The 24613-nt window shown below is 58.0% G+C and overlaps 2 protein-coding genes across 3 annotated transcripts; both read left to right on the plus strand.

The window, feature by feature from the left end:
• The first annotated feature begins 2060 nt into the window (after positions 1 to 2060).
• On the plus strand, positions 2061 to 9663 carry ERF (ETS2 repressor factor). The gene is made up of 4 exons (XM_033844439.2): positions 2061 to 2226; positions 6649 to 6883; positions 7262 to 7377; positions 7484 to 9663. Exons 1-4 carry the CDS (start codon positions 2205 to 2207, stop codon positions 8785 to 8787), a joined length of 1677 nt encoding a protein of 558 aa, XP_033700330.1. The 5' UTR covers positions 2061 to 2204; the 3' UTR covers positions 8788 to 9663.
• Positions 9664 to 13404: 3741 nt separating this feature from the next.
• On the plus strand, positions 13405 to 23539 carry GSK3A (glycogen synthase kinase 3 alpha). 2 transcript variants are annotated; one of them, XM_073795903.1, is made up of 12 exons: positions 13405 to 14395; positions 16175 to 16362; positions 17686 to 17769; positions 17939 to 18049; positions 19695 to 19825; positions 19924 to 20030; positions 20984 to 21081; positions 21160 to 21255; positions 21643 to 21829; positions 22168 to 22260; positions 22547 to 22670; positions 22846 to 23539. In XM_073795903.1, exons 1-11 carry the CDS (start codon positions 14113 to 14115, stop codon positions 22630 to 22632), a joined length of 1464 nt encoding a protein of 487 aa, XP_073652004.1. In that variant the 5' UTR covers positions 13405 to 14112; the 3' UTR covers positions 22633 to 22670; positions 22846 to 23539. The 2 variants fall into 2 exon arrangements, with proteins under 2 accessions (XP_073652004.1, XP_033700624.1); XM_033844733.2 differs by lacking the exon at positions 22547 to 22670 and having other exon boundaries at positions 13428 to 14395.
• The last annotated feature ends 1074 nt before the right edge of the window (positions 23540 to 24613 follow it).

Consider the following 24613-nt stretch of genomic DNA (forward strand, 5'->3'; position numbering starts at 1 on the left):
ACTATCAATGCTGTGTGTTTATTGCCAACAGTTGGAGTCTGTAGGGTGAGGGGTGCTTACCTCATCCACAGAGGTAACTCTAATAATTATTACCAGTATTTATTGTGTACTTACCTCAAATCTCTGATTTCTCACAACAACCTAATCATGTAGGGCCTATCAATATCTCCATTTTACAGATGAGGAAGCTGAGGCTCAAAGAGATAAATTCACTTGCTCTATGTCACGTACAGGAAATAGCAGAGTTTGGGCTGCTACCCCAGTCTCTGTCTTGCTGGTGGGAGTATGGAGGTCACTGAGGCTGTTATAGACCTATTATCTTTTAAACTTTGCATCATCTTTTTCTGAGGGGGGGGCAGTAAAACAGGTAGTAAAATATAGTGGTTAAGGGTGGTGATTTTGAATTGGATAGGCTGGGTTTGAATCCTGGCTCCAACGCTTCCTGAGCCTCATTTTCTTAATCTGTAAATGGGGCGAACAATAGTAATTCCCTTCTTTGGGGTTTTGTGAGGATTGAATGAGAAGATGTCCCGACAATGCTTGGCCCAGTGCCTGGCACATCTTGAGCGTTAGCAATTCGGGAGGGAGCTGTTATAATAACAGTGATGATGATTATCATTGCTGGACCACACTGCTCCCAGAGGGTTACAATATCTGTGGGGGAGCTGCACTGTCCCTAGGCAAGGTTACATTAATTCCCCAGGGGGGTGATGCTTCCCGGGAGGACTTGGTCTCCCTGTGGAAGAGGCCTGAGACTTCTGAGGCACTGGTGAGGATCTGCTCTAACGCCAGTAGGAACCCAGCAACAGAGGCTGGGCTTGAAGCCCTAAGCACCCAGAGCCTGACCCTTCAGGCCTTCCCTCTCTGTGGCCTGTTCGTCTCTGTCTTCTTGATTTCACTCTCTCTGAGCATCTCCCCCCGCCCTCCCCGCTTCGTTTCCTTTGGTACCTCAGGGTCTTTTCTGAGACTCTGTGACTATAGCTTCGATTTGCCCTCTACTGTTGGCCATCGGATCATTGCTGATTTCCTGTTTCCCAAAGCCTCAGGCTTCATCCATTCCTCCCAGCTGCAGAGAACAGACTTAACACTGCCCTACGCGCTGGCCTTCATCCTTAAGCCCTGCCTTCCTCTCTCCTGGCGACCCCCCAGTGCCCCTTGGGAGCACATTTGTTCCGACTTTGCTCACCCCCTCGCATCCTGACCCCATCCCCGGAACCCCCTGCCCTGGAGGTGGAGGTGGGGGTACCTCCGGCGCCAGCCGTGTCCCCAGGACAGCTGCAGTCTGGGGATGGGGGGGCGGGCTCCCGCGTGCATTCTCTCTGGTCACTTCCTCCCCAGTTGGGACTGGGGCTATCTGGAAGGCCAAGACCCCATCCCTGAAGGAATGGAGGGCACAGCCGCCTCCCTATTTCCGATGCTGGGAAATGCTTCCCACCCATTCCACCCCACCCCTGGACAGCTGCCCCCATTCAGGCTCAGGATCGTTGGTGGGGGGACATGGTGAGCCCAGCCTGGGAAATGCTGTGGTCTGGATCATCCTCCAAGGTCCTGACCCGGCCCCCCTGCAGAGAAAATTCTGCCTCCTCCCCAAAGGTCCATACTCCTCCTCACAAAAGTTTCTGACACTCATCAGAAGGTACCCCCCAACCCCTCTTACAGGCTTCCAAAGAAAATCTGGACCCCGCAGTGGGCAGGAGAGGAGGAGGGGCGGCAGGTCGCGAGTCCTGAGGACTTAAGTTATCTTCAGACTTGGAGCCTCAGAGAAGGGTCATAACCCCCCGGACCCCATCCCACCCCAACCCCCTCCTTCCCTCCTCCCCCGTCGCGCGGCCCCTTTAAGCCTAGAGCCGGCCGGTCCTCAGTGGCTGCGCGCCGACGAGTGTGTGTGTGCGTGTGTGTGTGTGTGTGTGTGTGTGTGTGTGTGCGTGCGCGCGCGTGCGTGTGTGTGTGAGTGCGCGGGGAGGGGGCGGGCGCAGTGTCTCCATGGCGACGCGGCGGTGACGTCGCCGGCCGGGGGGCGTGGGCGTCCCGGCCCCGGAGTGCGATATTAACCCGGGAGGCGGCGGCGGGGAGGGGAGAGGCTCTGAGAGGCGAGGCCGGGTGAATCGGCGAGGGCGGCCCGACGGGCTCGGGACGGGACGGGGCAGCGCGGGCGCCGGGAGCTGCGGCCCGGAGTCGGGGCGCCTCGCCCCGGGCCCCCCAGCATGAAGACCCCGGCGGACACAGGTGGGGGCGGGGGCAGCACGTGTGGGGGAGACTTGTTGCCCCGGGAAACCAGGCGGAGAAACTTTGGGGGGGCTGAAGGGTTCTGGGGGAGCCCGAGTGATCCCCAGTTCCGGGGGACCCCCAAGCACTCCAGACCTGTTGCTTCTTGCGGCGCGAGCGGGGGTGTGCACCGGACCCCCAATTCCTGGCTGTGGGCGCAGTGGTATGGGTGCTGCGAGTCCTGGTTCTCTCCTTGCTTGGACCCCGAAAGCTCGGCTCTCCCTCACTCCCGGGATCACGGGGGTGGCTGGGTTCCTCCCCGCCGCTCTGTCACGTTGCACTCTGGGGGCCGGGACGTGTGCGGGGCGTGTGTGTGCGGGGGGGCTGTCCACAGGGCCCGCTATCCCAGGTTCCGCGCTGCGCGGTCCGGCCCGTGACCTTCACCGCGATGCGTGCCCCGCACCGGCTTAGAGGGGGATACAGGATGGCCTCTAGGAGGAGGGCGTGAGTGGGGAGCCCGGGACTCGGGGACCGGGCTGCACCGCCCCTCCCCCGCCCGTCTCCGCCGGCTCCTCTCTCCCCCGCCCGCGCCGAGTCGCAAAGTTCCAAAGCGCAGCCCGAACGTTCGAAAAAGGAACTTTTTGTTTCCGACCTTAGAACGCGCGGCTTTAAGGTCGCTCGGGAGAGACCTGGGAACCCTCCTCACTCGCCTCCGGGGACCCGGGGTTGGGGAGGGTGGGGAAGGTGGGGGTGGACGCGGAGGCTCCCCCCCTCGACCCCCTCCCTCATCCAGCTCTTCTCTTTCAACCGGCCGTCTTTTCCTTCCGCCCCCCTCTTCCCCGCCAACTTGCTCCTCCTTAAGGGGCCAAGGTTCCCCTCCCCCCCCCGGTCGGCGGGCGGGGGGCAGCAGGATTAACCCCCCCCGGACTTTCCCCCTTCCCCTCCCCCGCCGCCCCCGGGCTCTCGCTGGCTGGACTTTGCGCCCGAGCGCGCTGGGGGAGGGGTCCCAGCCGCCCCCTGCCCGTCTACCCCGTCGGAATCCGGCCCGGGGCGGGGACGGGGGAGGGGGAAGGGGGCCAGGCGCCGCTGTTCAAACTTGTTTCCTTCCCCCGGCGGCGGCCGCGGCTAGGGCTCCTGTGTGAGGGTGTGTGCCCCGACCGGCCCACCCACCCCGCCCCCCCGTCGCTCGGCGGGTGGGGGCGGCTCTTAAAGGGCTCCGAGCCGGGCTCCGGCGCCTGGGGATTGGGACCGAGGAGGGGGCTGGGCGTGGGGCAGGGGTTCGGAGTGCTGTAGGGTCAGTCACGTGCGTCCCACATACTCTCTGGCTCCCAAAGGCTCCAGGGCCGCTGGGCCTTGGGGGCAGCAGGAGCCTCCCCTCGCCGGAGGAGGGGGCCGAGGCACCCAGACAACCCCGCCTCGTCTTCCCTCCCTGCTACGGGCCTTCGCCTGGTGGGACCGGCTGGGCAGCTCCCCCAACCCAGTCTTGGGGCCGCGCCGTGTGGGTTCTCTGGCTGGGGGAAGGGGCGGGGGCCTGTACTGGTCTCCCAGTCGATCCATGGGTCCCTCTGCCTCCTGGCTGGCCGCTGCGCGCCCCTCCATCCAATCCTCCATCCCGGCCCCTCTCTCCTCTGCCGCGGCTGTTTCCCACTTCCTGTTTTCTTCCCGGCTCTGGCGCCACCGAAGGCTGCCTGGACTGGGGGAGGTGGCGGGGCCCCCCAGGAGGCCGGCGTGTTCTTCCTCTACCACTACCCCTCCCTTCCGACCCCAGAGTCCTTTTAAAAAAAGTTTGGGCAGTTATGTGAATTTGAGGGGCGCCCAAGAATTCTGCAGACCCTGCTCCCAGGTTTCCACAGTCTGTCTGGGAGATTCCCTACCCCGCCTCCGTGGGACCCAGGTGTGCCTTCTGGGACCCCGCCATCCCAGCCCTTCCTGTCTGCTGCCTCTTCTCCACCCTGTCTGGCAATGTCCTCAGCTCTTCTCTCAGTGTCAGCTGCTCTGTCTCTGCCTCGCTGTCCTCCCATGCTCCAGAGGTCCTGCACCCCCAAGCTTTCTTGGTGCGGGCCGGGTGGTTCCCTGTTTTAAGCACGTGGACCCATACACAACACACACTCACACATGCTCCCCTTGCCCGTGCCTGGCTCCTGGCTCCAAAGCCTGGGGAACAGAGCCCCATTGAGACACCCTGACGTCACCCCTCATCTTCCTTCTCCCCCCAAAGCTGGGAACAGGCCCTCATGTATGCCATGTCCGATGAGGAAAGCTGGCTTTGGGGTGGGCCTGGGAATAGGGAGGGCCCTTGCCACGAGTGGGAGCCAGGGTTCTGGCCCGGGAGGGGGTTTGTTCAGGGAGGGGGTTAACTAGGGGGCCTGGGTCAGTCCCCGGAATGCAGCTTGAGGCCTTTCCAGAGCCCCCCACCTCCCTTCCCTTTGTGTTGCATGTAGTCTCTCTCACTCCTTCTCTTCTGCAAAGTTTATTTTTAGCCTCCTGCTCCCCCGCTCCCAGGACTGTCGCTGCACACACGTTGCCTGGTTACCGGGACAAGGAGGCTGGGGCGGGTGGGCTGGGAAGGGTGGCTTTAATTTTGGGGGGAGGGTGGAAATCAGTACACACCCCAGCTCTAGACTGATGTCTCAGGGGCTTCGGCCCCCACCCCGAGTCGGAGAGCCAGATTGGGGTTTAGGTGGGGGGGAGCGCGAAGCTTGGTGCCCTGAAGGGAGACAGGAGTTTGGAGGAGGTTGGAGGGTACGTGGAACGGGCGGACTCTTGGGTTCCCAAGGACCTCTGGGCCCTGAACAAGACCCTCGGACCTGGGTTCTCTAGCAGGGTGAGCGTAAAGGGGTGAACACCTGGATTCCCAAGAGAGGGATGGGTCTGTGGATGCCGGGGTCCATGGAAGGTGTTGTCAGGGGCTGTCACTTCTGAATGGAGCAGGGGCTGCTGGTACATACAGTACCCTGGGTCTGCGACCAGCTGGAGGTCATATGGTCATATCCCTGGAGCCCCGGGGGGCTGGTTTGAGGCTGGAATTTCTGAATGAGGCAGGGACCAGGTGGGGAATGCTGGCCATCCCAGTCTACCCAAGGCCAGGGGTCAGGGAGCTGGGTCCCAGTAGAGGTTAGAGTCAGCTCTGATTTAGAGGGAGTGGCCCCTGTGGGAATAGGAACTGCTGATCCCCTGTGTCCCCATGGGGAAGGATCCCCTGTTGGATTCCAGACTTGGGTGGAGTCTTTGGGGGAGGTTCCATGTTGCCCCAGGCCTGGTTGGTACCTGCTTGAGCTGTGGTGTGAGCCAGGGCCAGGGGAGGGAGGCTGACCCTTGCAGCCTGATTGGGACTTGGGACCCCGCCCATCCTTAGCTCTCCACCTTGGCCTTCTCCCTCTAGTGGCACCAGGGCTTCTGTCTTGCCTCCCCCCTTCTCTTCCTCCCTTTCCCTCCTCCCGCCCCTCCATTACCGGCTGCCTAGTGCTGAATTATTGATGACCCCTGATTACCCGGGGGTTTGGGAAATGACAACAACCGCAGCCCCCCCAACTCTCCCCCCCAGGCTGCCCATCACCTCTAGGGACCAGCCAGCCCACCACCAACCTCTACCCAAGGTTAATGCTGGGGGCGGGTAGGTAGGTGGGCAGGGAAGAAGCTGAGGATGAGAAGGCAGAAAGGGGAGCAGGCTACAGCTAGCGGTGACTGTTCAGTCTTGAGGCCCTCCAGCCAGGTTGGGTCCGTGCGCCCGGGTCTGGGTAGGGCAGTGCAGCACAGAGGGTCCAGGGCTTGATGGGGGGGGGGGGGGGGCGCGCTCTCAGACAGTCTGGGTTTCACTCTCCAGGGAAGACAGAAGCCTCTGTGTGTGCAAGCGCTGACCTCATCGTCAAGCAGCCACCCCACCCCTCCTGGTCCTTTTAAGAAAAAAAAAAAAAATCCTCCTTTCGGGGCCTAGGGTGGGAGTAAGGGCTCCGGTAGGTCTTGGGAGGGAGACAGTGTACCTTCCTAGGAGGGGAACAGAGACGGTCGTGTGGTGGGGGCGGGGGGCCGGCGTGGTAGTGACTGACCCTGAACGGGAGTGCGGGTGGGCTGGGGGGGGGGCTCGCCCCAACCCGTCTGGCCACGTGTGCCCCTTCCTGCCCCTCCCCCACTGGCAGCCTTGCCCGCCGGCCTGGCTTGGTGCCTGGCCCCCTGGCACTGGCCCCGGGACCCGCCGCCGACGGTTTCCTGTTTCTCCCGGTGTCGCTGGAGCAGGCTCCAGCTTCCCCTCCCCCCAGCTCCTGTCTAGCCCCCCTCACACACAGACAGACACACACTGTCTCCCTCTAACCAGGTCCTGGCTTGGCAGGGGGAGACGGATTTCCCCACATTAAGGGCGGGGTAGGGGGTGGACCCTGGGATGGGCCCCAGGGCCCCAGACTTGGCGCCCTGACCCGGGGCCGCACCCCTGCCTCCTGTCCCCAGGGTTTGCCTTCCCGGATTGGGCCTACAAGCCGGAGTCGTCCCCCGGCTCGAGGCAGATCCAGCTGTGGCACTTTATCCTGGAGCTGCTGCGGAAGGAGGAGTACCAGGGTGTCATCGCCTGGCAGGGGGACTACGGGGAATTCGTCATCAAGGACCCCGACGAGGTGGCTCGGCTCTGGGGCGTCCGCAAGTGCAAGCCCCAGATGAACTATGACAAGCTGAGCCGGGCCCTGCGGTGAGGAGGGCAGAGGTCCCTGGGCAGATGTGGACAGCGCCCCACTGGTTGGGAGCCCCTGGCCCACGGGAATAGGCTTTGGGTTTGCCCTCTGGGTCCAGATCACAGCTGCGTGACCTTGGGCAAGTCCCAGCCCCTCTCTGAGACCATTTGTCACACCGAGGTGTCCTGAGGAGAGAATACAACCAGGGACGTGGCCTCTAGTCTGGCCCCAGAACTGAGGGGAGAGCTGGTCTCCACCCTCTGGACCTTGATTTCTCTCGGGTGGCCCGTGTTTCTCAGTCACCCTTTGCGAGCAGCACTCACACGTGTCAAGGTTCGGGGTCTGGACTTGGGTCCCGCGTGACTGACCGTCCGATGGTGTTTCTACATCCACAGCTATTATTACAACAAACGTATTCTGCATAAGACTAAGGGGAAACGGTTCACCTACAAGTTCAACTTCAACAAACTGGTGCTGGTTAATTACCCTTTCATCGATGTGGGGTTGGCTGGTGAGTACAAGGGCTGGTAAGCATGGCCTCAGAGGGACGGCAGGGTCTGTCTGAATGTCCAGGCGAGGCTGGGGGCCTTGACATCGTGTCTCCCCTCTCCCGCCAGGGGGTGCGGTGCCCCAGAGCGCCCCGCCAGTGCCGACAGGCGGCAGCCACTTCCGCTTCCCTCCCTCAACGCCCTCCGAGGTGCTGTCTCCCACCGAGGACCCCCGCTCTCCACCGGCCTGCTCTTCGTCCTCATCCTCCCTCTTCTCGGCTGTGGTGGCCCGACGCCTGGGCCGAGGCTCTGTCAGTGACTGTAGCGATGGCACGTCAGAGCTGGAAGAGCCACTGGGAGAGGACCCCCGGGCCCGACCGCCTGGCCCCCCGGAGCTGGGTGCCTTCCGCGGGCCCCCGCTGGCCCGCCTGCCCCATGACCCTGGTGTCTTCCGTGTCTACCCCCGGCCCCGGGGTGGCCCTGAGCCCCTCAGCCCTTTCCCTGTGTCGCCTCTAGCCGGGCCTGGCTCCCTGCTGCCCCCTCAGCTCTCACCGGCTCTGCCCATGACACCCACGCACCTGGCCTACACTCCCTCACCCACGCTGAGCCCTATGTACCCCAGTGGTGGCGGGGGCCCCAGCGGCTCGGGGGGAGGCTCCCACTTCTCCTTCAGCCCTGAGGACATGAAACGGTACCTGCAGGCCCACACCCAAAGCGTCTACAACTACCACCTCAGCCCCCGCGCCTTCCTGCACTACCCCGGGCTGGTGGTGCCGCAGCCCCAGCGCGCTGACAAGTGCCCGCTGCCGCCCATGGCACCCGAGACCCCACCAGTCCCCTCCTCAGCTTCGTCCTCCTCTTCTTCCTCCTCCTCTCCATTCAAGTTTAAGCTCCAGCCGCCCCCACTGGGACGCCGGCAGCGGGCGGCTGGGGACAAGGCTCTGGTGGGCGCTGACAAGGGCAGTGGCGGTGCCCTCGGTGGTGGTGGCAGCGCAGGCGGGCTGGCCGAGGGGGCCGGGGTGCTGGGCCCCCCCGCCCCCCCGCCCCCCCCACCCCAGATCAAGGTGGAGCCTATCTCGGAAGGCGAGTCAGAGGAGGTGGAGGTGACTGACATCAGCGACGAGGATGAGGAAGACGGGGAAGTGTTCAAGACGCCTCGTGCCCCCCCTGCACCCCCGAAGCCCGACCCCGGCGAGGCACCCGGGGCAGCCCAATGCATGCCCCTCAAGTTGCGCTTTAAACGGCGCTGGAGTGAAGACTGTCGCCTGGAGGGGGGTGGGGGCCCCGCTGGGGGCCTCGAGGATGAGGGAGAGGACAAGAAGGTGCGTGGGGAGGGGCCTGGGGAGGCAGGGGGCCCCCTCACCCCAAGGCGGGTGAGTTCTGACCTCCAGCACGCTACAGCCCAGCTCTCTCTGGAGCATCGAGATTCCTGAGGGCTGTGGGCAGGGGACCCCCGTTCCCTCCACCCCCCCTATGCCTCTTTTGCTGCCTTAACCCCCCCCATTCCCTGGAGGTGAGGGCAGCTTTCTCGTCTCTTCCCTGCCTCCTCCCTTTCCCCTCCCCCACGTTTTGTATAAAACTTTTAATTTCTTTTTTTTTTTTAACTGTGAGGGTGGGTGGGTGCCCAGGGCTGGGGGCTGTCCCCTGTCTCTGTGGGTTTCTAAGCTCCGGGCAGAGTGGTAGGGGGGAGGGGGGAGTTAAGGGGCCACCTCCATTCTGGGGAATTTATATTTGAACTGAGGCTCTGGCCTCAAAGCCCAGGAACTTTTTTATTACAATCGCTTAGGAAGTAAAGCCTTGTCTCCCTCCCTGTTCTCTGCCTCCTGTACCTCTCTCCCTTTCCACCCCCGGCCATCCTCAGCCCCGATCCTGCCTTCCCTGCCCCTCCAGGGGCCATGAGTGCCTGGGTTTCTCATACCCCCCCACAGGGTTGCAGCAGAGGAGGGAGGAACATTTTATGATGAACCAAAAATTCTGTGGGGGGGGGGTTGGGGGTGGAGGAGGGTGAGGGGTGCCGCCCATAGGCCACAAATCTCTACAAGTGCCTGCTATCCCTCTCCTACTCCCCACCCCAGCGCCAGTCCAACCCCTTCACCCCCAGCTGCTCCTAGGACTAGCCCATAGGCAGGCAGGTGGGAAGGGGGTGCCCTGAAACCAAACTGGAAGCCCCCTCTGCCTCCCAGCTGGGGCCCCTGGGCTGGGGGTCTGTGGTCAAGCCTTATTCTGTATTGGGGACGGAGGGTTGGGGGGAGGGAAGTTGGGGGCTGCTGGAGAATGTATTCAAAATAATAAAACTTTGGACCTTTGGATGCAGTGATCTGTCCTGGGTGCTGGGTGCAGCCACTGCAGGGCAACAGCCTTTGCTTGGTTCTTAAGGACAGGGACCTAGACTGGACCCCCAAATGGACCTATGGCCAGAGGGCCTAACCCCATCTGAATGGGGCAAATCCAGGTCTGGGAAATGAACTGACCTGGGGCGGCACTTAACCCCTGGGCCTGATGGTGAAGGTCTCAGGCATGCTCTGGCCCTCTGTCTGCTCCCCTCTTCCATGGGGGATCTGCTCATCCTTGGGAGCCCCTTAGGCTCTTCAACACCACGCCATGGCCCTTGCTCTCCTGCCTACAATGCCTTTCCTCTCTGTGAATTCCTAGTCGTGCCTCCTTGGAGCTCCTTTTGCGCAACGTCTGGTGTTCTCCCACACATCACTCTCCTTAGAGGCGCTTATGAATTAATCTGGGAGTCCTTTGGCAACAGGCTTGCAGGGTCTCTTGAAATGTAGACCTTGCAAGGTACCTTAGTGATCTTCTCATCAAACCATGGAAACACTCACTGCCAGCAAGTTAAGAAGGGACTGGCTAGGGCTTCCCTGGTGGCGCAGTGGTTGAGAGTCCGCCTGCCGATGCAGGGGACACAGGTCCGTGCCCGGTCCGGGAAGATCCCACATGCCGCGGAGCGGCTGGGCCCGTGAGCCATGGCCGCTGCGCCTGCGCGTCTGGAGCCTGTGCGCCACAACGGGAGAGGCCACAGCGGTGAGAGGCCCGCGTACCGCAAAAAAAAAAAAAAAAAAAAAAAGAAGGGACTGGCTTCATCATAGTTGCTATTGATTGACCTACGGTGTGCCAGGTACCTAGTTGGGAGCTGCAGCGCTTTATCTCCAACATCCAGCAAGGTAGGGGCAAGCGGCTCACGTAAATCACTTGCCCAAGACCTTAAGCCCAGCTAGGACTTTAAATGAAGTCTGTCTCTGAACCCCATGTTCTTTCAACAACTGCGTTCTCCTAAAGCCAGGATCGTTGGATCTAGACCAGGATCTCAATATCATAGGATCTGAGAGGTGAGCTTATAAGGCTAGAAGCCCAAGTTGGAGAGCTTGAATCAGAGATGAAAGAATCAAGAGGAGGAATCCAAGCTAGAGGTGCCCTTAGAGACAGCGCAACCCGTTCAGTGCAGGTGAGGTGCTGGCCCAGAGAGGGGAAGGAGTTCCCCAAGGCTACACAGCTGCTAAGAGATGGAGTGAGAATTGAGGGCTCAGGGCCTGTTGTGGACTGGCTTCACCATGAAACTTCACCCTGTGTAACTCTGAGGGGAAAGGAACTGGAAACTCCTACCCACTCTCCTTTCATCCTCATTTCATGCCAGCCCAGGGTGGGTGGTCCCAAATGATGCCCGTTGGCAGTGAAGAGACGATCCAGGGTTGGGGTACTGGCAGGAAACTGAGGCTCCCGTGGCGGCCTATGGGCAACTGCTCCCTCTCCTGGGTGATGTAAGTCATTCCCTTAGGGTGGGGGCCGCTGGGCTATTTCTGGAAGTTGGGATGAGGCCTGTCTCCTGGCAACATAGATGCAGCTGAGTTGGTGGTGGTGGTGGTGTGATGGAGAAAGAGGGATGTCATCATTGGAGGGAGGAGGGAGGACCCTGACTAGTAGTCTCAGCACCTGATTCTAGTGCCTTCAAAGCACCTCTAAACCGGGTCTATCGTGGATTTAAAAGCACTCAGCTTCAGAACTGCTCTCCAGGTTATTCCACAGCCCCAGCAGACTTCCTGCCCCCAATTCTGGCTGCGTGGGATGTCACAGGTGGCATCCGGTCTTGAAAATTCCAGCGGCTCCTCTAATCTTTAATGACCCACCTAAATTTATTCACGGTTTCTGCAAGACCATACCCCTGCTCCCTTCTACATCCTCCGGGATCTCTGATAACCAACTATAAAGCCCTTTATAGATCTCAAGACACTTCATCAATTAATTCATCCCATGAGAGACCCTCTTCTTACCGATAATCTCAGTACTCCCACAGTCCCCCAAAGGTCCTTCCTTATGCTTCTCAACCATCCCTCAGAGATCCCCTCAGTCACCAGTAGTTTCTCACAGTTTCCCACAGACCTTTTACAGACACCCCAAGTCCTCTCTGACTTCACTGGTCTCCAGGAAGACCAGTTCACCTCTTCAAAGACTCCCCTGAGCACCTCCAGACACCCATAGGCCCCTCATAACCACTTACAACCCGCTCTAGCACCCCTCAACAAACGTTCTCAGCTCGTACAGACATTCGGGTAAGATTCCCTCAGACTGACGCCCTCTGACTCCGACGGACCCCAATCCCCTCTGGCGGTTGCCCACGCGCGGCCCACTGCGCATGTCCCACGGGTTCTGGCCCTTAAGTAACCGCTGCTATTCCGCCCTGCTCTTCTGCCCTTGCAGACCTTCTTGGTCCAGTTTAGCATTCCCCAGGTTTTGGAGCTTGACTCGGATTTTTGCTTGTGGACTCCGAGCCGCCGCCAGAGGGCAGCAGACACTGTTTGACTGAGAAACTACTACAATTCCCAGAAGCGCCCGCTCTGGGCTGTGCGTGATGCAGCCTCATTCATTGAGAAGAGAGCGGAAGTGTGACTGCGCTTTGCCTTCTGGTTAATGCAGTTTGAAAAGGCTTTAGCGCTACCGTCTGTCCTACCCCAGTGGTCTGTGTCCGCTGGGAATTGCGGTCAGCTACAGACCGAGTGGACGAGACTTTCTGCAGGCTTCAGAAAGGAGAGGACAATTAGTGTGATCACAGGATCTGATTAAAGTGAAGTCTAGAGACTCCATTTCCCATCATTCCACAAGGCAGGAGGGGCGGAGGGTGATTTCATTCTAGTTCCAAGTACTTCCGGGACACACACACACACACACACACACACACACACACACACTCTCTCTCTCTCTCTCTCTCTCTCTCACACGAACACACACACACACACACACACACACACACACACACACACACACGAACTCTCTTTCCCAGCGCGCTTTGGGGCTACTGTCCTTCCGGGTATGAATCGATAAGTGGGGCGATATAATGCATGCACAAAACCCAAGGCTACTCCTAGCAGCCGGCTTCCTTCTTTTGGGCCTTTCAGGATCCTGTGATTTAGGAAGCGTGAGGATGCAATAAGCTTAATGGGGGTTCAAGAAAAATTATATTTTCATTTCTTTCAAACTTCGGCTCAGCCTGCTGGTGCAACCTACATTGCTAGAAAAAGCTAGACAGTATCCGAAGACTGTATTGTCCTGAGAAACCACCGGAAACTTTGTTTCCTAAATCGTTTGCGGGGAGGGTTTTCCTTCCGGATTTGTGGAAACTTGGAACTTGGAGTGTTTGCACTCCATTTTCCAGCAGCCTCTGATAGACTTCGGCTGTTTCTTGGGACCTGGCGGCGGGGCAGGAGGCGTTGAAACTTTCTTCAGTCTCCCCTGGGCGACTGCTGTCTTTCACCTTTCGCTCACGCTCTCCCGAAGGTACCTATTAGACTACACTTCCCGGCAAGCCTCTGCAGTCTCGTCTCACAAAGGGTCGGGATCCGGTCTGGACTATTCCCCAGCATGCTTCAGGATCATGGTAGATCCCTCCCCTTAAGTCAGTGGGAAGGCTGCCTTGAACTCCATTTCCCAGAAGACACAAAGGCTCGCTGTAGCAACTGCTCTGAAGCCTCGGTGTTGACTACATTTTCCAGCGGGGACTGCGGCCTAGCGAAAGAGGGAGGAGGAATGCTATTCCATTTCCTAGCCTATCTCCGGAACTGCAGTATCCACTTGGGGCTTAGGGAATCACATGGGACTCCATTTCCCGGCGTGCTTTGGGAGTAGCTTCACACCTGCAATGCGGTGAGGGCGTGGCGATGACTCCATTTCCCGGCTTGCCTCACGGCCCGATTGCGGCGGGTCCGCGGCCTCCGACTCAATTTCCCAGAGGGCACCTGGCGCTGGTCGGCATACAGCCAATATACTAAGTGAGCGACTGGACTCCGTTTCCCGGATTGCATCACGTCTACATAGCTCATTGATGGAGTACTACATTTCTGAGCCACACCTAGGGACGCGCGGTTGCCGCAATGGAGTGAGTGTGCGACTCTGATCCTACTTCCGAAAGTGCTTCAGGGTCCGCTGTGGGCACAGTCGGCCAACTTATTGACCAGGACTGTGTTTCCCGAGGTGCAGAACGACCTATCAACCCCGCGGTCCACTCTGAGGTCTTTGCGGACTCCATTTCCCGGCGTGCCGCGCGGCTCTCTGTGAGGGCCGACAGCGGCGACGGCGGCGCGCAGAGCCGGCGGACTGCATCTCCCGGCGTGCCGCGCGGCGGGCGCTGGGCCGGAGCCGGAGCCGGAGCCCGAGCGGCGCGGCCTGGAAGAGGCCGGATCCCGGGGGAGGCGGCAGCAGCGGCAGCGGCGGGGGCAACCCGGGCAGCCCGAGCCCCGCGGCCTGGGCCTGCGCTCGGCGCCATGAGCGGTGGCGCGCCTTCGGGGGGCGGCCCTGGGGGCTCGGGCCGGGCGCGGACCAGCTCATTCGCGGAGCCAGGCGGCGGTGGCGGCGGCGGCGGTGGCGGCCCCGGGGGTTCGGCCTCTGGCCCAGGCGGCAGCGGCGGCGGGAAGACGTCAGTCGGAGCCATGGGCGGGGGCGTGGGGGCCTCGAGCTCCGGGGGTGGTCCCAGCGGCAGCGGCGGAGGAGGCAGCGGCGGCCCCGGCGCGGGCACCAGCTTCCCGCCGCCCGGAGTGAAGCTGGGCCGTGAGTACTAGCGTCGCCCGTGGCGGGTGGAGATCGGATCCCTGAAGTCACTTAGACGTCGATCAGGTTTTTCTTTATGCTTAGAGAGGAGCTCGAGGTCACTGTGCCTCCCCAAACTGGGATCTGAGCTCTCCCCCATCCCAAAGAAAGGGATTTGGGGGGGTTACCATCACTTGGAGTTTAGAATTAGATTTAGTAATTCTCTAAGAGACAGGGGTCACAGGTTCCTGTTCTTCCAGTACCGAAGTCTTGGGTCCGTGAGCCTTAAAAACAGGGATCCGATGTTGCCAATCATTCGAGAACGGGATCAGGGGTTATTGTCGCTTGCAAATGGGGCTCAAGGGTTATTGTTTCCTAAGAGAAGAAGAATAATATCATCACCATCCAGAAGGAGCGATCTGAATGTGCTCCCCTCCAGAGCATAGGGATTTGGAGTGAATATCACTTAGAAACAGCGATTTGGGTTTGCTGTGTCCCCAAAGAACAGGGCCAGGGCTTTCCAAACCTGGTATATAGTCATCTTCTGTTTTAAAAGACGACGTCTACTATCATTATCTGTCCGTAATATGTAGAATTGTACCCCCAATGGTAGAAATTAATGATTGCTGCTTCTTGAGGATAGATTGGAAGTCAGCATACTTTTCAGACCAAGTCCATAGTGTTATTCAAAAAAGATGAGTCAGTGGGTCTCCTTTCACAGAAATGGAATGAGGGCAGGGGAGGGTCCCAGTTCCACCCCATAGAATAGGGATGTGAAGTTATACCTATTTCATTATTCTGAGAAATGATGTCACTGGCTCTGGAAAAATAGCTATGTAGGATCATCTCCCTCCAAAAGATGGTGTCACTGGCCCCTCAGAATGGATTTGATTCATCATTGACCCCTTTTCTTTGGGGAACCTTTCATCAGTTACCCAAAGAAGAGGGATCACTATCCCCCAAGAATGCCGCCAAATTTTGTTGCCATTTACAGAATGGAGTTGGGAATTATAGCTTTCCTTGAAAGCACTGAGGCTGGGATAGCCCCCTGGTGATAGAGATCAGGTTCACCATTTTCACTATTAAGTGTTTGTTCATTAGGGACCAGTTACACACAGGATGGGGTCTGGGGCTCTGGACCTCACAGATGAGGTCAGGCCAGTGCTTTTTTTCTAGCCCCAAAGTATTTGGGTAAGAGCTAATTGTCCCCCTAACGTGAGAATTAGGGTACTAGCACTTACTGGAGGAGTCATTCATTTCTGTCACCAGAAACCAGTGGTGAAGTTACCAGTACCACTTAGGGAGGACTTAAGAGATCACTATACCCTGAGCTGTGAGAAAGGCTAGTGCTTTCCTAAAGTAGCATTACCTCAGGGTTACCGCTCTCAAGCAGAAGAGGTTAGGTCAGGCTTTCCCTCAGTGAGGAGTGGCCACAAGGCAGTTAGCTCTTAGTGGATGGATTCAACATCTGGCAGTGCTGGTGCCTTCTCAGATCAGGAGGGACCATTCATTTGCTGCTTACTAGAAGTGGAAATTAGGGGTCACCAACCCTTGAACAGCAAGAGGTTTTATGTGTCAGTATCCTCCCCTATGGGAGGAGTCAGGATTTGGGGTTCCATGAAGGGTAGAGGGGAAAGGGCACTGGGAGGCATCCAGTAGCCATCTTTGAAGATTGGGGAAGGGACAAAGAACCCCCCCAATGAGCTTCCTGTAGTGACTCCCCTCCCTCTCACAGCCCCACGATGGGGTGGTGGCCAGAGGGGAAAGGTCAGTAGATCTTGTGTTCCCTTTGCTCCCCAGGTGACAGTGGGAAGGTGACCACAGTGGTAGCCACTCTAGGCCAAGGCCCAGAGCGCTCCCAGGAGGTGGCTTACACAGACATCAAAGTGATTGGCAGTGGCTCATTTGGGGTCGTGTACCAGGCACGGCTGGCAGACACGAGGGAATTGGTGGCCATCAAGAAGGTTCTCCAGGACAAGAGGTTCAAGGTAGCTTGGGGGGAACGGGGACAAGGAGGTTTGATTGCACATGACTGGTGAGAGAACTCCAGCAAGAGTGCTGGACTTGGGCTTCCACGGGGGGCCTGAGCATGGGCCAGAGGAGAAGGGAGTGAGTTGTGTGGAAGATGGGAATGTGGATTCCAGGAGAGTCCAGAGCTGACTTTATTGGGCTTTTGCTGTAAGTGTTTTATAGGTGAGTTTAACTTATGGAAAGATTCTCTGAGGGTAGGTACTGTTGTTATTCCCATTCTAAGTAAGCAGAAACTGGAAACTGAGACTCAGATGAGAGAATTGCCCAAGGTCAAGACTAGAATCTGATTCCCAAGCCCTTCACCTTAACCACTAAGTTACACCCCTGTCCAGAGGAGAAAGGAAGCTGGTGGGGCTAATGAGTATGTTTGCGAAGGTCAAGCTCTGCCCTAAGGGTTTGACAGGTGCAGGGAGACGTCCTGCCTGTGCTGCACATGCCTTGGTTTGGGGCTCTGTCCTGTCTGAGGAAGGAGTACCCTTTCTTCATTCATACAGAGGTGCCCTGTGAGCTAGAGGCCCCTTGGATCCTAGGCTACTCTGGATGTAGGAGAACTGAGCCTAGGCTGAAGGGAACCAGGTCAGAGCCTAGGTCCCGGGCAGTGAGGACTCTCAGGGGAGCTCCAGGGTGCTGCTCAGAATTTGATTATAGTTGAGTCCCAGAAGTGAGAGGGATCTGAGGATAGGGAGCTCTGAGGCCCTGAGGGGAACAGAGAATAGAGAAGAATGCTGAGACTGGGTCTCCTGGGAAGAGGTTGAGGCTGGATCCCCACTGGGAAGATGAGGATTGGAAGCTTGGAGTCTGGGACTCTGGAACCAAGCCGGGGTCCAAGGGCTCAGATGCCTCTAGTGAAAGCAGTGGGGAGGAGTGGGGACCAGGGTGAACTGGATGGCCACTTCCTGTCTGTTGTTGCTTGCGCCAGGCAGGGAGGTGGGCCTCATGTGGCCACATCGTCTGAGTTTTAAAGAGAAGCTGGAAAATTTAGATGATATATGAAGTCATTTGAATGGTAAATCTCAGCAAAAAATCAAGCATCTTTAAAAAGTAGGCTGCAGAAAGCACATAGAAGTGGTCTGAGTTTAGCCCACAGCTTGTGTGTGAGGGGAGTGGGCTGGGGGTGAGGAATTAGGGGCTGCGCCATGGGGCCTTGGAGCTGGGACACAGGGAGCAGCTGCTTGGCTCTGTTGGCAGGAGTCGGGGAGTAGAGCTGTGGTGAGGGGTGCTAGGGAGGGGAGGCAGGGAGAGCTGGTGGTTTTCTGAGGCTGCCTTCCTTTGCCCCCAAGAACCGAGAGCTGCAGATTATGCGTAAGCTGGACCACTGCAATATCGTGAGGCTGAGATACTTTTTCTACTCCAGTGGGGAGAAGGTGAGACCTCAGTGTGTGGAGGAGTCCTCCACTTTGACTCCACCCGTTTGCCTGCCTGCCTTCCTCATGACTGCTGGCCTCTTCCCCCGTTATTCCCCACAAACCTTCCCTTCCCCCGTTCCTTGCTCTTTTCTCACAATGCCCCACACCTCTTCTTTGCTCTCTGCAGAAAGACGAGCTTTATCTAAATCTGGTGCTGGAATATGTGCCCGAGACGGTGTACCGGGTGGCCCGCCATTTTACCAAGGCCAAGTTGACCATCCCTATCATCTATGTCAAGGTAGGCAGGCAGGCAGGCTGCTGGGGCCCAGGCCCACAAAGCCAGGAGCTCCAGACAGACACTCCTGCCTCTGTGGGTTCCCTCATCTCCAAGTTTACGTTGGTCTCTGGAGGCCTCACGTTCCCTGCCCTTGTCCCTATACCCCCAGAGATGGAGCTCGCCAAAGGCAGGGCAGCCCCACCCAAGGCCTGACTCAATCAGGGAGGCAGCTGACCAGGCTGGGGAGGCTGCTTGGGTCCATACTGGGAGCCCGTTGGTACCAGTTAGTGTTGGTGGAGTTAGCTCAGAATCGAGGTGGGGAACTAGAATGCAGAGGGGAGACGATGAGCTCAGAGTCTTGGCCTTTGGAGCCTTGGCAGAGGGGTGATGGGAAGGAGGCAGGGTCGCGGAAAGGTTAGTGCCCACAGAGCCAGGAACGCATGAGTCTTAATTCATCACCTGTGCAGGCTTATTCCCCAGTGCTGGGTGCTGTGCCCTGTATGATACTATCCGTAAGGAGGTGTTTGAACGAATGGATGAGTGTATGGGCTAGGGATGCTGTCTGTAGAGAACAAGGCTGGAGCAGCCAGCTGCATTGGAAGGCGGAGGTTGGGTGCGAGTTCGTTGGAGGTTGCATGGGGCCCCATTTTTCCTCCCGCTGGCTTTAAGTACCCCAGGCCTAGGTGAGCCCTGGGGCTCTACCAGTGGTGGGAGCTGTGGGACTTCGCTTCCTGGGAGGCAGTGGTGTGGTTTGTTGAATGTGTCCTGTGGCTGCCTGTGTTCCGGGGCCAGCACTGAGCAGTTCTAGAGGCCCAGTTGACTGAGACCCAGGCCTTGCTCCTGCAGAGCTCTCAGTTTAACAGGGTAGACAGGTGTCATCACAGAGAACTATAAAACTACTAGCAACTGCCGTACTGGAAGGAGCACAGGGGATTCTGGAAACAGAGGCCCTGCTTGCTTTGGGAGTGAGAAGGATCAAGGAAGTCTTCTGGGAGGAGACCAGGCACAGGGCAAGAAAGTGGCATCTCTGGCCGAGGGCACTGGGAACAGAGGAGGAGGGGGCCCAAGAAGCATCCCTGAGCAGATATTATGTGCCAGGCACTGGTCTAGGCCCTGGGGGATGCAGCAGTGATGGAACCACAAAGATCCCTGCTCTTTTGGCACTTACATCCTCGTCAGTAGGGAAGAGGGTGGCAGGAAAATCCAGCTGGAGAGGGGCTGGCTCGTGGGTGGTTGTGACTGGTGGGCAGAGGAGGCTGAGCCTTTCCTATAGCCGGTGGATTTGGTGAGGCTCCCCGGCCTGCTTTAAAAGAAGGCCTTCCTGATGTATCTGTCTTACTCATCAGGCTTCTGCTGAAGTGTGTGCTTGAAGCAATGGTTTCCAAAGTATGGACCAGCACCAGCACTAGGGGCTTGTTGCAAATGCCTCATCCTGAACGACTGAATCAGAAACTCTGAGAGTGGGGCCCAGCAGTCCGCAGTCCCTGTTTTAACAAGGCCGCCAAGTGATTCTGGTGCTCGCTAAAGTTTGAGAACCAAGGGGCAGCAAACTGTTTTCAAGTCAGGGAGAGTGGGTGGAAGGGCTCTTCAGGCCAAGATGGTGGAGCAGGGGTGTGCTCTGCGGGGAGAGCTGGGCTGGAGTTCTGCTGTCCCCTGCCTGCCCCAGGTGTACATGTACCAGCTCTTCCGGAGCTTGGCCTACATCCACTCCCAGGGTGTGTGTCACCGCGACATCAAGCCCCAGAACCTGCTGGTGGACCCCGACACCGCTGTCCTCAAGCTCTGCGATTTTGGCAGGTGGGCCTGACCCGGGGTATGCTGGGTGGCTGAAGGGGCGAGGAGGGATCCCGGCCCTTGGTTTGTGTTGACTCCCGCCTACGCATATCTTCCCACAGTGCAAAGCAGCTGGTCCGAGGAGAGCCCAACGTCTCCTACATCTGTTCTCGCTACTACCGGGCCCCAGAGCTGATCTTCGGAGCCACTGATTACACCTCGTCCATCGGTCAGATTTGAGGGAGGGTGGGGGTGGGAATAGCAGTCATGGCAGGTTTTGAGTTCTTTCTGTGTGTCTGCCAGGCTCGGTGATAAAAGCTTAACATCTGTTCTTTTAGCCAGTCCTCAAATTCAGGAAGGTGATGCTGTCATACGTACATTTTACAGTTGAGCAGTCTGAAGCTTAGAGTGGTGAGGCCACCTGCCCGCAGTCACACTGCTGGGACTGGGCAGGGCCGGGCTTTGAAAGCTGACCTGACTCCAGAGTCCATACCAGCTCTGGAACCTCCCAGTCAGTCCTCTCTTCTCAGGCAGGGGGAGGGGCTGACGGTGACCTTGGGAGAATCGGGAGGTAAGGCTTTGCCATCATGAGGGTGTGACCTGCTCACAGGGCCTCCATGTCCTTCCCTGTTGCTGGGGATGACAGCGCCAACTTCCAGGCATTAGGAGAGGGTGTGAAAGTGTTTGGAAGAGAAGTCATCAGCAGTGTGAGGAAACTTCATGGTCCCTAGATGTGAACTTGTGCTGTGGCGGTCAAGGTTCAGACCAGGGAGGGGTGACTACCGGCCTATAGCTATTCCCAAGGGCAGGATAGAGGCCAGAAGTGAGTAAGGCAGCCCACATAATGCTTTACCTTCCTGAGGCCCAAAGAACACAGGTACCTGTTCTTGGCCTGTTGATCTGTCCTCTGAAGCTAGAGGCAGAGAAAAGGCTTATTGGGGTCACAGAGTGGAGAGAGGCAATGGAAACATCTAGGTTGGAGAGTACAGTGCAGTCAGGTAGACTTGGAGGTTCAAAGTCAGGCTCCTGTGTTCCTAAGCTGTGTGTGACCTTGAGCAAGGCACTTCCTCTCTGAGCTGAGAAAATGGGGCTCCCGGGCATCTCTCAGGATGACCATGAAGGACAGAAATGTATGCCAGGGGATGGGCATGGTAGCTCTGACCCTGCCCCATTCCTCTTCAGATGTGTGGTCAGCTGGCTGCGTACTGGCCGAGCTCCTCCTGGGCCAGCCCATCTTCCCTGGGGACAGTGGGGTAGACCAGCTGGTGGAGATCATCAAGGTGAGGGCAGGGCCAGGGTGGGCAGGGATTGGGCTAAGCACTAAGGGCCTTGGCTCAGACCCCTCCCTTTCCCTACAGGTGCTGGGAACACCAACCCGGGAACAGATTCGAGAGATGAACCCCAACTACACGGAGTTCAAGTTCCCCCAGATTAAAGCTCACCCCTGGACAAAGGTGAGGCAGGGCTAGCGGCTCAGGCAGCATGGCTGAGGTCCCCATTGGAGGCCAACCGGTCTGGGGACCTGGCTAGAGTCATGGCTCAGTAGTGGGTCAGTAAATTTCATCACATTTCAAAGTTTATGGAATGTCCCATACTCTGAAAGTCGAGGACCCACAGTAAATGCAAGAGTCCTGTTTTTCTGGTGGGGAAACATGCTCACGGCAGGGCCCATACAGTCATGGGACCTGAGCAGGTTGCTCATCTGATACAAACTGACCTCCCCTCAGAGGCCGGGCCTCAGTTGCCTCATGTGGAAAGTGGGCTTCTGGGAGGTGGGCAGGAGTATACCAGGGCCCAGGGCGTCTCACCCTTGTCACCTCTGCCCCCTCCACCCCCCCAAGGTGTTCAAATCCCGAACGCCACCTGAGGCCATCGCGCTCTGCTCTAGCCTGCTGGAGTACACACCGTCCTCAAGGCTCTCCCCGCTGGAAGCCTGTGCCCACAGCTTCTTTGATGAACTGCGATGTCCTGGAACCCAGCTCCCCAACAACCGCCCGCTTCCCCCTCTCTTCAATTTCAGTCCTGGCGGTGAGGGCACAGCCTGGGATCTGGGTTGTTGGAGGGGCAGCCAAAGATTGTGAAGAGCTTGGTGTCGAAGACAGGAGTGGGGAGGTGGGCTGCAAGGCAGTCCTGGGGCTCAGGAAATACCCCCGATTCCGGGAGACCCAAACCGACTTCATCTGCACTCTGCAATCCTCCTGTGTTAGGCTCTTGCCAGTTTTTCATTTAAAGTGTTCAGTGGCTACGTGTGTCCCAGGCAACTGGCCTTGCCCAGAGCTGGGTCCCTATTTGGTGCCCCTTTCTAACCCCGACTGGGTCTCCAGGTGCCCTGTCCCCTGACTAGGCATGTCCATTCCTGTCTCTAGAACTCACCATCCAACCATCTCTCAACGCCATTCTCATCCCTCCTCACTTGAGATCCCCGGCGGGCACTGCCTCCCTTACCCCATCCTCACAAGGTAAGTTGGGGGCCATCTTCTGAGCATTAAAGCTGCATTTCTCTGCCAGGGGTGGGGATGGGTCTGTTCTCTGTTCTCACAACCACTGCGTTTCCTGCAAAATTGTAGACATTCTGACAGAAAGTGTATTTTACATGTGAATGGCCACCTTTGTGAGGCATTATAGCCTGTATTTGTGTTTAAATGCAAACTGGAAAACCAAAGACATAAGTTTAGCCTGAACAAACAAAAAGTTAAATTTGTTGCTCACAGTAAAAAACAGGGGCCATTTTATGTACAAATCCAGATTTCCTGTTTCTCTTGGGGAAGAAAATAAGACTGGGCAGCACTGGGCCTGCCTCTGCTCAGGGCAGTATTACCAGCTGGAGCTGAGTTCCAGCTGCCCCTGTTCTGTGGGGCCTGGCTTTCTGGTGAGTCACTCAATGACCAACCTGGCCCTTTGGCATTTGAGTTTGCAACCCTAGACCTAAAGTGACAGCTTTCCATTTCTAATGTAGCATCTCACACCAGCTTCCTACTCTTGGGGGGGGGTGGGCGGTGGCTAAAAGGCAAAGGCTAACTGTCTGCTCCTTCCTTCCCCCTCAGCTTTAAGTGAGGCTCAGACCGGCCCAGACTGGCAGTCGACCGATGCCACAGCTCCCCTCACTAACTCTTCCTGAGGGCGCCACCAACTACCCTTCCATCTGGGAGCCCCCAGTGGGGCTGGGAAGGGGGGCCATAGCCTGTCAAGCTCCTGCCCTGACCGGGCCCCTAGACTAGAGGGCAGAGGTAAATGAGTCCCTATCCCCACCTCCAGTCCCTCCCTCACCAGCCTCACCCCTGTGGTGGGCTTTTTAAGAGGATTTTAACTGGTTGTGGGGAGGGAAGAGAAGGAAGGACCGGGGATTTGGGGGGGGGGCGGCATGAGGACCTCCTACCCCCTCAGCTCCCTCCCCTCCCCCCAGGTCTCCACCTCCTCCAACCCCCCTCCCCTCCTGTATCCCTTGTAAATAGAACCAGACCAGCCCTTCTCCTCCTCTTCCCTTCCCTGGCCCCCGGGTGTAAATAGATTGTTATAATTTTTTTCTTAAAGAAAATGTCGATTCGCACCGTCCAAACTGGCCCTTTCCCCTCCAACAGCTGTGTCCCCCCATCCTGTCCTCTGCCCCTAAGGCCTCCTCCCTCCTCTCCCCATCCTGGAGGGCAGGGGCAGTGGGGGAGCCCCTGATGTCTTAGTTTCCACAGTAAGGTTTGCCTGTGTACAGACCTCCGTTCAATAAATTATTGGCATGAAAACCTGCTTGCTGTCTGGACACCTGTTTTCACAGAGGTGAGGGAGGTGCCTGGGGGGCTCTCCTGGGACAGGAGTGGGCTGCATCTCAGGCAGGGGAACAGGGTGGGATGAACCCAGGCTGGCCCTGGCTCAGGTGCCCAAGCTTCCTGTGCTCCAGCCCTCCTCTGCACATGTGATGAGCTAGCTCTGGCTTATCCACTGCAGCACAAATCATCTGCTTCCACTGAGGGAGGGAAGCACTGTCATTCCCAGGTGACTGGTGAGAGAACTGGCCATCAGATAGGTCAAGGCCACAGAGTATAGGTGGCAAAGTCAAGGTTTGGACAAAGGGCTCCCTATCTTATAGCCTGAGCTACCTGCCACTTCAGGGGGACACAGGATGATGGGAGGTGGGTCACTCAGGCCAAGACAACCTTGGTATGGACTCTTAGTGGGCATGGATGGGGGCAGAGGAGCTGTCCCCAAACCCTAGCAATTCCCCAAGCCTTCATATCCGTCTTAAACGAGGCCCCACCTGGCCCACCTCTTTAGGGATGCTGGGAAGTGACAACCCTGGGAAGGGTGTCGCAGAGAGTATGGTTTTTTCTCTTGCTTTGAAAACATGTTGGGGCCAGGTGGTGGGGCCATGGGCAGAGGAAAATGGCATCTCCTCCACATGGTGCCAATGGTAGGCGAGGGCAGGAGGCCCTAGAAGTAAAAGGGAGCCTGGACAGGAGCAACTGACGTGTCCTCCACTGGATTCCATTTGTGAAGAAAAAGGGAGAAGAGTTTTGAACATATCCCAGAGGGTGTTCGGGGACTGTTCTGTAGCATCTGGGCTCCGCTGTCTGCGTAGGCAAGCCCCAGGGGCATCTGTATACTGCCCAGAGCAAACCCTGGCCCGCCCTGCTCAACGCCATCCAGATGTCACCTTGTTTGTAGGATGAACACATAGAGCAAGTAAACTGGGTAAGAGAAGGAGGGCTGGTCTGGACAAGGGGCTAACCTCGGGCTCCTGGGGACCCCTTCCGGCTGCTCACACCCAGTGGGCCATGAGGTCACTGAGGGTGTCCTACACCCTCCTCCCACCCCCATGGCCTC

The sequence above is a fragment of the Tursiops truncatus genome, chromosome 19, assembly GCF_011762595.2.
Source record: "Tursiops truncatus isolate mTurTru1 chromosome 19, mTurTru1.mat.Y, whole genome shotgun sequence".
NCBI lineage: Eukaryota > Metazoa > Chordata > Mammalia > Artiodactyla > Delphinidae > Tursiops > Tursiops truncatus.